At 44.0% G+C, this 16,445-nt stretch overlaps 1 protein-coding gene across 1 annotated transcript in view; it reads right to left on the reverse strand.

Annotated features, from left to right (window-relative positions):
• Positions 1-360: 360 nt before the first annotated feature.
• The window catches only part of LOC145910323 (ATPase family gene 2 protein homolog A-like), a 32,064-nt gene continuing 15,979 nt past the window's right edge, over positions 361-16,445 (reverse strand). The window contains exons 14-15 of the mRNA XM_082997395.1: positions 9,658-9,822; positions 361-565 (exon numbers count right to left, since the gene is read on the reverse strand). Of these exons, the coding sequence (XP_082853521.1) occupies positions 389-565; positions 9,658-9,822 (342 nt within the window). The 3' untranslated portion in view covers positions 361-388. The remainder of the gene's footprint in view (positions 566-9,657; positions 9,823-16,445) is intronic.

The raw sequence follows: 16,445 nt of genomic DNA on the forward strand, positions 1-16,445 counted from the left end.
TTCTGCAAGCTGAGATTGGAAAGATGACGCATGGTTCGGGTACAAAGTCATGTTGTGGGATTTTAAAAGGAAAAGATTGGCAAACTGCGGGTTCGGCGCTAATCAAGCGATCGAACTAACGCGCCCCGTTAACATTTTGATGTGGTAAGTTTAGATCCGGGTTTTAACAAGGATAACGCGAAGTCCCGATAGGCAACAATGATTGCACCACTTTTTTATAGGGAGATGCAAACAGTTTCGACTTAATAGGTCGCCTCAGTGCAGTTATGATGTGACCTTTACAATGATCTTGTCAGTTAAACAACCAGCAAGATTTCCACTTAGTGGCGCTTAGGAACACACGACGTTTACAATGGGTTTAGTTTATTTGCAGAAAAGAGTCGACGCGTTATTTGATTCGGGTTTGTAACGTCCTGCTGTACTCCTCATACATCTGAGCTCTCTCCCGGCTTGTCTGTGGAAGCACTGCGGACAAGGCCATTTCGAAGTGACGTCGAGTCACGTGGTCGGCCAGCAAGTCGTCCTCCAGTGCCGCCAGCGCCCCCTCGCGGCAGAGCGAGCATATCTGCGACGAAAAAGGATGACTTTTAGGTTCGAAATGTCGGACGGAGAGGATAAGGTGAAGATTTCATTCATACTTTCCGTACGTGCAAATGGTTTATTTCACGGTCAGAGTGATAGACGTTATATGTGTACAAGTATGAAGCGACGCTACTATCACAGTTTTGTGTTGAAGTTATCGACACGTCCAAACCAGGGTGCGCTGTGATCGCTAGGATACAGAACGAATGATCAGGGAAATAAAACAGAGCTGTAAATTTACTTGTGTTGTTTATCGGCGAAGCGAAGACAGACCTAAAAACCTGACACGCGTTTTGTATCACTCAGTTTTCACAGCACAATTCGCTGGCTTTGAATAAATAATAATTTTATTTAATTATAATTTTATTTAAGGCCGCATTCAAATCCATACTTGGCTTCACGGGTATAATCAAAAAATGATTGAAACTTGTACGAATTTTCTCCTTAAATACGGTTAATCCGGAAAATGTGATCAACATAAGCGAGGCCAAACCGACAAGAACGCATAGTTTTGTGTAGACACGGGTGCTGATCCCTCCCAAATCCGCTCCTACTACACGACTCGGCCCACAGTTGCTCCCCGAAGTTCAACCACAACTTGCTTCTAGTCTTTTGTTACTAAAGCGGTACTGAGTGGGGTTTGGACTCGGTTTCACACAACCAGGATTACTCTGTTGACGGCTGTGGGGAATTACAAGTTGTTCTCACGGCACGACACAAGAAACAGGCTACCGATGTGTGACATCATAGAGGACCTTTTGTGACGCCACAAAGAAAGCCTGGTTCATGCATTACCAGCACTTTGCGCGGGAAAAACATCTTCACTTTTGTTGGTAGGATTTATGTCGGTGAGTTGGACACTCCGCATATTTGTTGCGGTGTTTTCTAAAATAAATATAAACCTTGGATCCCAATTCCACATTTACCCGGTCGCAGCATGTTACGTGTCGTTGAGCAGTTTACCACAACTGCAAGAGCGTGAGCAGAATATTTTGTCACCATTCACTGCATACCGCAGATATTCGTGCATCCTTAAATATCTCGTTTCCCACCGACAAATCCATTCTATTAACAAGTTCGAAATCACGACGACCCGTTAGAAAGAAACAAAAAAGACACGTGCGGAAACGGCGGATTTTTGGCGGCAAATGACGGGAAGGAAACGGGACGTTTCGGAAGTACATCGGGAATTCGCGGAACGCTCGAACACCGTCCACGCACCTGTCTCCCGACAAAGGCCGACCAACTGGTCCGGAAAACGGTTCTGCCTGGACGTCAATGTGTTATTGGGTTCCGAAACGCGACCCCATTAAACAGGGGTTACACAGAGTATGACGTCACAAACGGTTTGGGGTCGGGAATTGGGGAAGTGGGTGGAAGTGAATGGAAATACAAGATTTGATGGCGTCTGTTGATGTCGCCTTCGTGTTTTAGTCGCCTATCAGTGAAGTCGCCAAAATATAAGTGAGGATATTAAAGCATTGTAAAAAAATATTGAACAAACAGCAGGCGTCATTCCAAACGGGCATCACACTGTTTCGCAATTATTACGTGGTTTACAAACAAAATATACTGACATGCATATTTCCCATTAAACTATCGGCATTACTATTGATTTTATATCGACGCACAAAACGCACAAAAAAGGTGATTTAGGGCTAATTAAGTAAGCAGTGAAACGAGGTTGAAAACACAGATTTCGCTCTTTTCTGGCAAAACTTCATATTATGTTTTAAATGTAAATGTGGCAAGCAGGTCGGCACCCGAGAAGGCATTTCGTCGCGGCACCGCGCCAGAGGAATCTCGGCAGTTTCATGCTCCACCTATGGTCGGGTTTTCATCTTCGACGTAAGTCGACACCAAAAGCCGGAAGAACATTAACCGCGCTGCTGTACGCGAAGTTCAGACGGCCAACAAAGCGAGGAGGTATGTTACAGACACGACCCCAGTGGTGCGAGTTCACTTGACATCACAGGGACTCGCTGAGCTCAGCTGTGGCAGCTTGGTGTGCGATGAACACGCTCGGAGCAGGCGGTTTGCGACCGGTCAACAAATAGGTTCCTTTTCGGTGCGTAAATGGTGGCGAAACCAGTAGTGGGTTTAACTTGTTTTCGAAAACGTGAAGGCTTGTTTTTTGGTCTATAATTGTGGATTTTGTGACGTATTTGGTTGATCTTATAACAAACGCTTGAAACGAGACATTCACCCCTATATCTGCTCCACATCATTTTCCACGAATAATACAGAGACGTTATGCCAGTCATTTTTGTCATGGACGTAGCAGTGCTTCGACACATTTCGAATTAACTTGAATATCGTTAATTATGTCGGGAATACAAAAAAAGAATAAAACGTCTAGCCAATTGCCGCAAAAAATGACATAACTGTGAACTCGATAAAAAGGATTCGCTGACTTTGAAGCAGTTGGCAGATACCGACTTGTAAACGGGAGGAGACACAGGGTCAACGACAGTTAAGCATCGTAAGTCGCAGACTCGGCGGCACCGGGGCTCGTCGAAACGACAGCTCGCAAGGGCGATGACTTCCACGTTCCGTCGGCTCCTGAAATCTGCCTAAGACCTCGGCAATCCGCGTATTAGCTAAGTGCTGCCTGTCATTTCAATAGTCGCCCCCTGGGCACGACCACGTGGGGCTGAGGGGAAGGAACAGATTAGAGAGGGTTTACGCGTGACGGCTCGGGATGACAAGGACTCGGCCCAACGCGAAGATGCTTTATTGCCGGTTGCGAGTCAATTTGGGGCAATTTAGTCCCAGCGTCGGACTCGTTTTTGAACACTGCGCGCCCGCAATTTACGCGTATTTTCACACTCGTGAGATATTGCACTGGGTTGAACTTATGTGTCGACTGCGGACGTCAAACTAAAACTCCCCATTGAATTGATGTTATTTATGGCGTCGGTGTTTTTTCAAACGCAGCACGGTTAAGAGAACCCGTTCATAATTTTGTGACAAAATGAGTTCTACCCCAAGGGCATCGAAATTCCTTCACGTGGCAATGATTTTCGCCAGAGGTCCATTCACAAATCCGTAACATGTTCGGTTTTCTGCTTGCCTCGGACATATGCTGGACACGGCGGTACGTTTACAAGCGTGTGAACCACTGGCACCACGCAACAAACAAGGTTGAAAACGGATCATGTGTTTTTCTGTATTACAAAGCGTCCTCGAAAAACATCTGATCGCACCCGACAAACAACCCAAGTGACTTGGCCTAAAAAAGTCCACAGAATGCGGAAACAAGCGAAAACACACTTACACCGAAAGCGAGTTGCGATGACTCAATCACCCACCATCCGATACCCGAAGCAATGAATCGACTTGTTTTGCGCTTTTACAAATCGAGAGGCCAAAGCGCGGTGATGACGACGTTATTATGGCGGCGATGACGTCAAATGACCGGCAGTCGGGGGTGTTAAAATACGCGTGACGTCAAGACAAAGCCGGATGCTTTGCTTGCGCGATGTGAGGTTTCGAAAACTCGCATTGGGGTAAATAAACAAAATCGGGGCATGGCGGAAATTTGAAACCCGGCTCGGCGGTGCGTTGTTTGTACAAGATAGGGTGTGAGATGGGGATGTTTCCAACTCGCCGCAATGCAACGGTGCTGGTGAGGTCACGTAGAGAAACTTGAACTTCAAGTCAATTAGGATCAAGGGTTCATTGAATCAGGTTGGCGTTCACGTTTCGATGGATTTTTGCTTTGGCAATAACCGCCGGGTCTATCCGAACTATCCTCGCGAATATGGACTGAAAGATGAAATCTATGATGACGATTATAATAAAGACGTGGGATTCCGGTAAAAGTCTGGTTGTTTTTAAAACACCGGGCGAGACTGAAATGTGAAATGCCAGTGTGAAGGTTTGGTGATGAAAAAAGTCAACAATGCGCCGTAGAATCGACAGACCGAATTCCACACCTGTGGTGGAATCACTCACCGCGAAAGCAATAGGTTCCGTCGTGCCGCCAAATGTTAGTAATAAATCCGCGGGGCATTGTGTATCCCTCCGCGGCGGAAGAAGCGACAATACCCCCGGGATAATGCGATTTCCTCAACCTTTCAACCCCCCTAACCGCAAGCAAACGCGCCAAGCCGGGCGTAAAATTGATTTTTCGCCTTTCCCGGTCAACATAATCCCCCCTCCCCCCCTTTTACCCACCCCCGAAAATGCCGGTTTCAATTTTTATCACATGGCAGGTCGGCGCGGTTCACCGGCGACCAGACAAAGACGGTGACGTAAGCAAACAAAAACTTCCGATCGCGCGCGTTTGGGAGCCAACGACGCGTGACCCAGGCCCCCTCTTTCGTTTTAGGGGTGTTTGGGGAGGGTCGGAAACGCGAGAACTTCAACAAGTGGGGGCTGTCACTCATGGCGGGGATTATGTTAAAAGCCGGATGGTCGTATGCGGCAAGGAGTTTGAAGATGTGTGCGAGGTTTCACATAACACAATTCCAGCGCTGCTGCTGGTTTAATGCACGCGCCGCTGAAAACGTTCCCATCACATGTGCATGCATTTTACTGCATGGTAAAAAATCCAACGTACACGGAAAAATAACCCCCAAAAAAATTTTGCTGTTGGAAAGTAATAAAAAATAGCTGAATCTTCGGTCAGGATTTTGACTGACAAAGACTATCTTTTGACTACTTCCATGCAAAAATATCTTCTGTCTGTAACAAGGTCGTCGTTTTTACATATATATATACTTCACCTACCATTGGGCGTCGTCAGTGTCGTTCAAGAAACATTGAACAATTGTTGATTTTGATTAAACAGGGGTCGCTTATTTAAAAAAAGATTTCGAAAAAGAAATAAAAACGAATCAAATTAAGCAAAAAAGGAAAACAACCGTATCTGTCCAAAATTTGCATCACAATATCACACAAAAGTCGCTCAGAGAAACAATATCACATCATCAGCACCGCAGACCACGAGCCGTTTTCGGCCATTAAGGGCGAAAGCCTCCAATCATTCTTAAATGCGTGAGCATTGAGGCGTTTAAGCCAATGTCAACAGCGGATCAGAGACGCCTCATCTGTGTTCTACACATACGAGGGCGGTGGGTTTACGGTCGACAGGTAAAATTACCTATCTTTCGACTGTTGGAATACGACGAGGAGAAGGGACTGCGGTCTTGCAGTAATAACAACATTTCATATTTTTTTTCGTCTGAAATCCACATTTTTCCAACGCCATTTGCTGTGCGTGACACTGGTGAAAACTAAAACTCTTTTTTTCTATTTGGGGACTCAAATTATTCAATATTCTAAAGTCCCAAAAGCTTAAGTAGTTTGTGCGCCTCAACATTGTCTACGTTGTGTTATTCACACCTTCTACATCCTGATGAAGGCTGCTGCATGGCGGCCGAAATGTCGACATAATAAAATTTTTGCCAGAAGGGCAATATTGCAGCAATAAAACCTGGCAGCATCAGTAGTAATTGTATATTGTAACTTGCAGTAGTATCTGCGTAGAGTTGCGGGACCCATGGAAACGACACTTCAGGCAGTAATATTATAGGACCGGACATTGTGAAAGGTTAGAATCACAGACACAATCGACATATCCGACACGCCATAGAATTAGACATATTTTCTATGATATATTGAAATATTGAAACGGGGTTTCAATCCAAGTACTATTTTCACAATTTGATGCCACGGTAAAACTCTTTACGATGATCACCTGATTACTCTCTGACACACAACGCTCCCAAAAATGTTTCGTACGTAAGAAACTGTGCCAGAAAAATGACTACTTTCGAAAGCATTTGCTGATAACATTTGCTCTTAAATTTGGCCAGATGCGAAGTTTACCATTTCCGCAGCACAACCCGAAGGGAATTCACTTCATAACCCATTAAGATGGACAGCTGGACTTGTGCCAATGACGTCAGCAAGCAGCAATCTCGGACAAAATTTAGATGGCAATCTCGCCTCGACCGGGAAGTGGAAATGTCATCACAAATTGCGACCCCTCTTCAGGTGGAAATCAGGCCGCGGCTAAACGAGGCAAAGGTCAAGGCAACAAATATTGTTAAGCCATGCGGTAATTGGGGCGTTGTGGGCTGTAGTAGAAACCACGAATAAGCAGAAGGGCTTGGGGGTTTGAAGTCGAGTTTGGCGGTAACGTGGATACAGACTCAACTGGACTCTGAAGAACCGCCTCCACATGTTTTAAGAGACGTTGATGACTGATCCTGGGCAACAAAGGTTTTAAACATTTTCTGAAAAGCGTGAGAAAATAATTCACAATCCGAGGGATTTTGGATGAATTGAATAACTTGAATTCTTACAGAATGAAATTCGTCGCTATTCGAGCACAAACAGAGCCGCGAAACTTTTGTTCAGCCACAACGAAAGGCAAGGTGGCGAATTTGCGTAAATTGAGTCGCATAAAACAAGATAAGGTCTATAAAGTCCGCAAGTAACACGTCAAACCGACAGGTTTGTTCATAACCGGGCGACCGCGAAACGGATTTAATCAAATTTTACAAGCGAGTTAGATTCAGATAACACGAAGTATTACAAAGAGTCCATACAGTCCTGCACAATCGCGATGACCGCGCCGATCAAAGCGATCTGACAATCACGACGAAGAACGCGTCGACAGCATCTTCCCGAACCACACAAGCGACTCGCTATTGTGAACGGTGAATGAGGTTGGCCCGAGGCGTCGGATGCCATAGAGGGCGCGTAACAATAGAAAAGCGCGATTAAGGCGGCAGGTTAAGCCGGTTCGCTTCCGAAACAGCTTGAGCGAGAAATCGGACGGTGACGCACTTGTTACGAGCAGAACGACCGACGTATTAACATCGGCTTTCCGCTTCACAGACGCCAGGGCATCTCATCTCATCTGATGGACGAATAAATGCGTGGGTCAGGTGCCGGACCTATTTTTATGGTGCATCGGAAACTGACTGAAATGAATGTGACAGGCGTGACGCTGTAACCAGACGAGCTTGCCACTTGGCTGCGTATCATTACATGTTTTTCCCAGTAACAATCGAAGCATGTTTCCACAATACAATTTGCCAAGAACTTTTACTTTTTCTACAGTGCCATTGTTATCGATTTTCTTTTTTCTTTGCGTTTTATGAGCTTGATGTATTATCGTTGCTAAATAACCCTGAGGAAGTCCCGCCGAATGGTGGACGAAACTTTGGTTACAATAAAAAACTTACGTGCCAGAAGTACAGTTCTTATTAATTTACTATTCCTATGTTTGGTAAAGGCATTCAAGCCCACATTGGAAGATAGTGTTGGCTGCCCATGCTATACCACCTTCACATTCCCAACCCAAATACACGCCATGTGACGCAACAGCGCCGCAAGTGGCCATATATGGCCAGTCCCATCTATAATATATGCAAGAATCGCCTCCGAACGGCGAAGGTGTGGCTGCCATTCTGCTATAAACCAAAAACCCAATCGGCAGCTCTCAATAGTGGGTCGTACTATATTAGCATACCTGGCAAGGATTATGACTGGACTCGGAGATAAGATGGCAGTTGTAGTTGCGTGGATGAAGGACGGACGTGATCGACAATTACAGGGACACAAACACGCATATGTCGAGATGGCCTGACAATATCAGTAGAATTCGCTTTGAAGCGACGCAATCCCATCGCCAATCACCAGTTGTCGTCACTACATGCAAAGCTGGCTGTGCCGCTGAGGCGTCCGAAGTGCAGTGTTATATTGGTCGCTTTGCGCGTTTAGGTATTTCTTATGTGCTATTCTTGCTGTCAGGCATTGTAAATTTAAAGGAATGTTTCTGGCCTAAGGTTACGAGATTTTTATTGCGACCGACATTTCGTCTATCATCCAATGAGACTTCTTCAGGGTTATTAACAAGTTATCATGTACAGAAACACCAAAAACGCAAGAAAAGGGGGAACAGATAACACTGGCTTGTAGCGTCACGTGACCAGGTGTGTAAAGTTTCTTATAATGTTGTGCTGCAAATTATGCCTGATTTGCGCTGATTACAGCTATTGTAGCATGTTTAATAGCAACATATAAAATACTAAAAATTAGAAGGTTTTATCACGAACCAATTGTTTAAAGCGGTTTCGCGTCTCTATACAAATAGGCGAGCGACCTTAACAGACGACCTGTGTATTCTGACAACAATTTGACAATCGACATGACGTCACTATCGCGTTTTGAGGGGTCAGGGTCCAATGTTCGGCATCTGGACTTCCGAAAACCCAGTCCCAAGTTGGCGGATCCACAAACGCGGGTCAAAGGGGTCGCGGAACTGACAATAGAGTGTCGCGGGCGCACGCGAATGTGTCATTGTGCGTCGCGCACGGGTTTTACCTCCCGGCGCGCGCTTCCAACTTATTGTGACGAAACAGTGATCGATTGTCAGGCTTGGATTTATGAATGGGGGAGCGTTGGCAACGCAGTGGCGTTTATTAAAACCGCTTCCGCCGGAAATTCAGGTGGGGGTCCTGAAATACGGTCCCAACACAATCGGAATGTGTAATACAGCGCCGAACAACAATCGCGCGATTCGATTTTTCTTGTCGCGCGAAGAGGCGCCCAATCCAGAATTGATTTGGTGACGTTGTATTGAGTTTCTTGAACGCGGTGTTTAGAACTAGGACACGTCAATCAAAACTGAAAGGCTGAAATACGACCGTGTGTTTTTTATAGAGTGTCGTACGTTTTTACGGGAAAATGATCGTGGAATATCCGATGTCGAATTGACGCGAGATTAATGAGAATTTACGAATTTCAAGTGCGTTGAGAGTTTTTTAAATTTATTTTTTTTAATTCGTAACCAAATATTGATGGCTGCATTTTTTTTGTTAGAACTGCGAGTTTGGAATGTTTATCCATTCAAAAAATGTGTTTTTGCTTACATGGACACTTTTAGCTGCATTTAAATCAATGGTGATTGTTGGGTTGTGCGTTTAGGGACAAATGTTTATGATCAAAAACTATTTTTTTTTAAATATTTTGACAATTTCTTAAAATGCAATCAAGGGACAGACCGATAAAAAATTCGGCCTCTATCTTACAAATAAACTGTATCAACTTCTCCACCTCTGCACCCGAGTACATGTCGGTCGACTCCACCAACCACTCGATGTCCACGTCATCGGAGATCGGCATTTTTCGAAATCGGATTTGAAATATTTCCCGCCTTGTATCTTGGTCGGGGAGAGGTACGAGCAATATGCGGTCGATTCGTCCCGGTCGAAGAAGGGCCTGAGAAAGTTTAACGATTCTTTTTAATTTACCAAGATACAAATATATTTATTTATATGCGAAAAACTTGGGAGTTGATTACATGGTGTAGAAAAGTCACACCGCAACTCCAGTCAGTTAAATCACAGCACTGATAATAAGCACACCAGTGTTCAAATCGTTTGCTCACAATGATCAGCATGTGAGCTTTGCATTTTCTATTTTCTCAAATGTATTTTGTTATTCGGAAACGAAAATACTGACTTGGACAATTTAAATTGCCGATATTTTTCACGACAAGCACCCAATCGTTAAAATAGTTCGATGATTAATTACAAACACTACCTGATAATCACCCCAAAATCATCTTTGTTTTTGTGTTTTTTAAATTCAAGGAGACTTGCTGAAGTACTGGAGGGTAATTTTTTCATCTAGGTACCGCGATAAAAAGAGGAAAAGAGGCAGCAGAAAAACTCAAACACGTTCTTGTAAGCCCCTGAGCGTGAGAGCCGAAGCTTTAACCGGTTTACAATTAAGTCTAATATAACAAAGGACACTTGGCCAGTGATACAAGTCAAAACAGAACCCCTAAACATCTTATTTAAGCAGTTGTTTACCATCGAAACACGATGCAAGCTTAAAGCCTGAACAACACAAGCACGAACCACCTGTGCACTCGACCGGAACCACAAAACATGCATGCTTTTGTTACATCACAGAATGCATTTTTTCAATCCGTGTGATGAAAAATCTTCAAACGTTATGAACATGCGGCAAGATTACTGATGCCATAAATTTCGAACCGATTTAGGTGTGGAGAAAAAAATAACATATGTACCGGTTACGAAATGCTATACATGACACTCGCCGCAAAAAATGATCACGTATTTAACATTTAAAATAACCCTTATCGTATATATACACACAATATATCACAATTCCTTTTTTAGTACCATGTTGGCTTACGGCAAACATCAGAAAATAAATTGTTACGTAACAAGGCGTTGCAGCGGAAGTGGCCACGCGCCGATCGACCCGATTCGGAACTCACGAGGTCATCGATCCATCGCGCCCGGGAACAAACAAAACCGAACGAGAGGGCGTGGTCCGATTGTTACGACAAAAAGGGTCGATTTGTATAATCTTCGCACACAAATATGAAACGAGCATGAAAATAAACGGCATTATGAAGCTCGACACCGTCTTCTTCCAATGGTATTTGCGATAAACACGATCGCGGTTCCGGAATTATTGTGGAGGACAAGTAAGGTTTCATGAGCAACACTTTTACATCAAAGCAAGTTTAATTATCCCGCGACAGCTTTGTTATGAAAGTAACGCGAGCAGTTCGTCGCCATTAACGCCATTTTTTTAATACAAAAGTTACTGGCAATAAGCATGCGGCCACTGTAAGATACCTCTGTGAGAGTGGATTGCATTCTAATAGTTCCACACTCATATGTGGACGTATATTCGGAGCAAAGGGGAACGATACCGACGGATCTAGCTGTGGAAACCACTTTGTATCGCATGGCAAAGCAAACATCTCGCGACAGAATCAACACCGGAGCGACACGCGCTTATTAAATTTCTGATCCTTGCTTCGGGCGCGAGAGCCATTGTGAGCGAACAATGCCCATGTGCGGTCCGCCCGCTTCCGCTGTATTGTTAAGCCCTCTTCCCCCCCTTGTATATTGCGCGCCAACGCGATGCCACCCCCCTCATTTCGGACACATAAGAGCCAGGTGGGCCAACCTCCCGCCGACAAGGGCCCGCGCTCCGCATTGTCTCTGTTCTAGATTTTAGACGCGCCGACGACGCCAGTAAGAGTTTGACAGCATGGTAAGTTGTTTTAGGGCTTTGGGATATTCTTATGGAGTCGAGGCCAAAACGGACGCAATTTCTCGGCGGAGGTCCCCGTCTGATCCCCAGGATTTTGAGTTCATGGATAACGGGCGATTGTGGCGATTTCAGGCGTCCGTCAAACACTCACCAAACCAACTCCACGAATGCATTAGCGAAACCCATTTTTGAATTTCGATTCCAACTTCTGAAATTTTTTCACGATATTTTTCTCAATTGAACCGCGCCTGACGATAAAAGCGGGCTTGGTTAAGCCGAGCACAATCTCGGCATCAGTCGTAGATCGAAAAGTATTTATTGGTTTGTGACTCGTTTAAGGACGGGGGCATTTTCATTAGGTAATCTTGGTGACGGTTTATGTCGTAAACCTTTTGGGGGGCAGCTGTGTGGGTAAACATGTGCTCTATAGCGTAATAATGGGTAATTCTATGACGTCACTTTCACACAAAAAATGAGTTTGATTAAAAACATTTGACTAAACCAACAGATTCAAAGGCGCAAAAAAGGCGTGCAGTATTAACGTCAAGTCCAATCCAGTGCCGCCAACTTGACCGCTTCTGTTTAAAAGGCACATACGAATTTTAGTGCGTGTGTCTACACGGTAACGTACCGCCCTCCTTAGCTCCACGTAGCGACCACCGCAAATCGTAATTTCGTCGGCCTAATTTCAACGAAACATCGTAGCACCAACCGCGTGATTGGGCAGAGAGATTTAAAACTCATCAGTACCCAATACACACCCAATTATTGAGATCCGATAACGCGGAATTCTTCCGTGCATGGCTTTTACGAAATATAAATTCGTGTTTAAAGCGGTTTTTTGTAGCACTAGCCGACAAGGCATCGATTCTGGAATATAAACAGAGGGACGTGAATTCGATTTAATGACATAGATAGAGGAGATTCTTCGAATTGGTGCCAGACGAAAGGCGCGCGTGTTTTGTAATTTCCGTATCGTGTACTGCGATGTGCATCAAATTAATGTCGGGAGTGATTGTCATCTTGCGATGTAATAAGAACAACTTGCGTCGAGCGACGAGGCGTTCTTTTAGATTTGGTGAACTTTATTTTGTTTATTTACCAAATATAGGTTTATATGTTAACTAAGTAAGTCACAAGCAGTTGCACTGATGGGATTTGATTGGTCGAAATATTGTGCACTATCTGCATTGGAAATACAATTGTCAGTTAATCAAACCCTGGCGCGTTTGCTTGTAGCAACAAATGAAGTATGTTTGTTTTTACATGACGCCTGTTTTAAACTAATGACGACGCGTTAGGAACCAAACCTCCTCCGCGGTATCTTATAACGGACGGTCTCTGGTTCACCGACCACTGGTACCGCTGTTACCGAATGATTTTTCATACAAGATTCACCATAAAATTATAAACAAGAACAATAGCAAAAAGAGACGAATGTCAAATGTGTTCACGTATCATACACATGTAGTTGTGTATAAGAGATAAAATCGCAGTATCTTTTCTTATCACAAAACTTGAGACAAAACAAATCTTTTGGGATAAACGCGCACGTGGGGTTTCCGCGACAAATTCCCAACCGTTCGGACTTTGGAACGAGTTTCTCAGAAAGATTGGGAGATTCTCCACGAGTTTGTCGTCGGGATATTTACCGTGACGCCTTAATGGTGGATTAATGTGTCTCCAGGGCAAAACAAAGGGTCCGCGTCGTCTTTCGTACACAGAGGATTAAATCGTGGAATTTTTACAGGGTTTGGGATCTGCGGGTAACGATAACCTTTTGCCGTGAAGCTTAATGGACAGATATTGTTATAATTTCGAGGTCTTGTTTAAAAAATAGTAATGTTGTTTCTCTCTTGTGCTAAACTCGTCGATATGAAAAACAAACGCAATGTTTGGGCTTTTATTTTTATAAGAAACTGATGATGCTTAGGCAGGCAAAATCACTTTTTTCTATTTTTTGCAATAAACTAGCTGACACCAATCCCAAACATCTTGTTTCAAACCATGAAACACAATGGCTGGGCTTGGCTTTTTTCACGTTCTTATCATATGCTGAATCGAAATATTACGATTACGACTCTTTTTTTTGTCCTAAAAACTAAACTAAAATATATAAATACAGAAATATCCCAGGGTTACAGAGCCGCGTTTCAAAACCTGCAAGCAGACGATTCCTAGAAACACCCATTCCACTCCAAAGACACTGGTCGCCTTTGAAGTAAAAACAGAACAAGCTTCGTCGGCGAACGGCAAGTCCAGTTTCCGGTGTGGAACACGCAAGCAGAGCCAAACTCGAGTCCTTATCTAAACCGCACGACACACTGGAACTTTCAATGGAATAAGGAGAAAGATGCGAGATACACAAACAAGGTAAGGTGCAGGCACAGCAGCGCGAACTCGCAATAAACAACTGCAGACTCGTCAACAAACATGTGAACTCGCTCACAGATCCGGTTTAAAACAGGCAGTGAGTGATAAGAACACTATCTTGTCGCCCAAGCTGCGTGTAGTAGCCGTGGGGAGTGCCGAAGCGGAAGAGATAAGCGCCAACTACACGCTCGCTGTTGATACCGCGGGCATTCGTTTTTTCTGATTGACGCAATTCGTTCGCGGGCGTGGCTCCATGCGTTGGTGAACGCATGACGTTGATCAATGACCGTTTTGTGGAGTTCCCACAAAAAATGTCTTTAGTTTGGAATAGGAAGAAAGTCCGTTACAATTGCGTATTCTCGATACATGCACACAAAACTGTAAAACAAATCGCACAGTAAACCCCGCAAAATTTTCTACAAGCTCTTGCTGCTAATGGTATATGTATATATATATATATACACGCTTTGTCCAATCCGAAACAAGAAACTCACGAAGTTGAATTCATGACACTTCGGGCCTGTCAGATGACTTGGTCATAACCTACAGTAAAGACTTTCTGGTGACCCCGATGCCGGTTAATTAATTACCAATTATGATCGTAATCCTCAACACAATACATATTTCACGTCGCGCCCGTTTCGGCGAAGCAGAGATTTGAATAGCAACAACTGCCAGTTGAAATCGGGTGTGATTAAATTTATGGAATTTTTAACCCAACAAGGACGCGTTGTGCAATTATCCACCGCTTCGCAGGATTACAAATAGCCCAAGAACGCGAGAACAAGAGGTGCGAACTTTGCAATGCACCTTCGTTGACACGTAGCGGGGGCGTGTAAGCAATGAATGGAATTCGCGGTCAGAACGGAGCAAGGTTAGAGTATAAACAACACACGAATTGACATGAAATTGCAAACGATAATTTGATTTTGAAAACAAAAAATTAAATTGCAGACTCAAAGCGATTTGAAATTGAGAAGTAATTTAATTGTCCTTCCGGACTCCCAGACGGGCCAAACGTCATGAGACGCCCGAAGTGGCGCCAACGAGACCGGGGACCCCCGACAACTGTCGTCGCTCCCCGGACACATCGCGTTATCTCCAATATCCGATTTAGGCCGCGTGCGCTGAACGGATGAGGTTGGTTACTGCAAAGTGATGAGTCAGCGTATTCATAATGACTCGGCGTCGACGCAAAACCCATGGGATCTGGCGATATGAAGGGGATTTCCCAAAACCACCGGTTAATGAAAAAGGGGAGACGACGAAACGTGCAATAATATTTTTTACAATAAATATTTTGGTATTGGTCTAAAGTAAACGAATAAACAAAAATAAAATCAAACCGTATTAAATGTGTCACTTTATGCAAAAAGGCACCAACATACGGAGACAAATCAATAATCGGCCCAAAGCATTGCCTGCATGGATGGTTCAGACAGCGATCAGAGAATTCTATAGATGTCAATTTCGTGATTTGATCGCAAATGTCAATTTGGACCAAAAGTGCAATTAAACATCTATATACAGGTACGTACACGTTGCGATACAGTGCGTAATTGACATCTTTTCAGACGACCTTGGAATAATCGGATTTGGTTCGGTTTCGTATTGTTCACTGCACAATTTGTTCAAAAGGCGTTTTGAACTTAAATTATAAAAATAGCAGCAGGAGGTGTTGATAACATTGAAGCGTTTGAACTGAATTGAACGTGAACGTATCGTTGTTTCGTTACACAACACTATTCGGGGGTTGGATATAGACGGAAGAGATATTTCAAATGTTAAAACCGGTTTAAAATTGCCCTTCGGTGTATATCCAACCGTCTGTCAGGATTAAACCGATAGCGGAAAGATATAGAGGTGTTGCGGTAGCGGTAACAATTACCAAATCTAATCAGTTCGGCAATATACGAAAGTTGCTATCTCGTGCGGGTTTGCGTCACGACAAAACGGCAGCGAAATGACAACGCGCGCGCGAGCGCGATAATTTCGGACGAAATTTCCGCACTGCCTTAATTGCAAAATTAAGTCTCCGCATTCTTTAGCTCACCGCAGGGTTAAAAAGGGAGCAAAGAGAGTGAGACCACTTTCTGACGTGGAGGCTCCCATTAAATCCCTTTAAATAAATTCCAACACGCTCGACACACTGTTGCAGAAGGTCAACACGAGGGTATACATTTCAAAGGTCGATATTTCGCTCCTTATATGGCATCGAATATTGGCAAATTACGTACTGACGTCTACAGGGGGGATGTCACATACAAGGACTGCGCACGTACACAGAGGATGTGGATTGGAATGTCAATGTTGTCCCTTGTATGAGCTACAAAACCGAAAAACAACATCACTGGATTTCATTAAACACAAGAAAGTTCGCGAATGAAAGTACGAGTTGCCATGGTAATGATAATCATGTGTGCTTTTTC

This window comes from Ascidia mentula, chromosome 8 (genome assembly GCF_947561715.1).
Source record: "Ascidia mentula chromosome 8, kaAscMent1.1, whole genome shotgun sequence".
Lineage (NCBI taxonomy): Eukaryota > Metazoa > Chordata > Ascidiacea > Phlebobranchia > Ascidiidae > Ascidia > Ascidia mentula.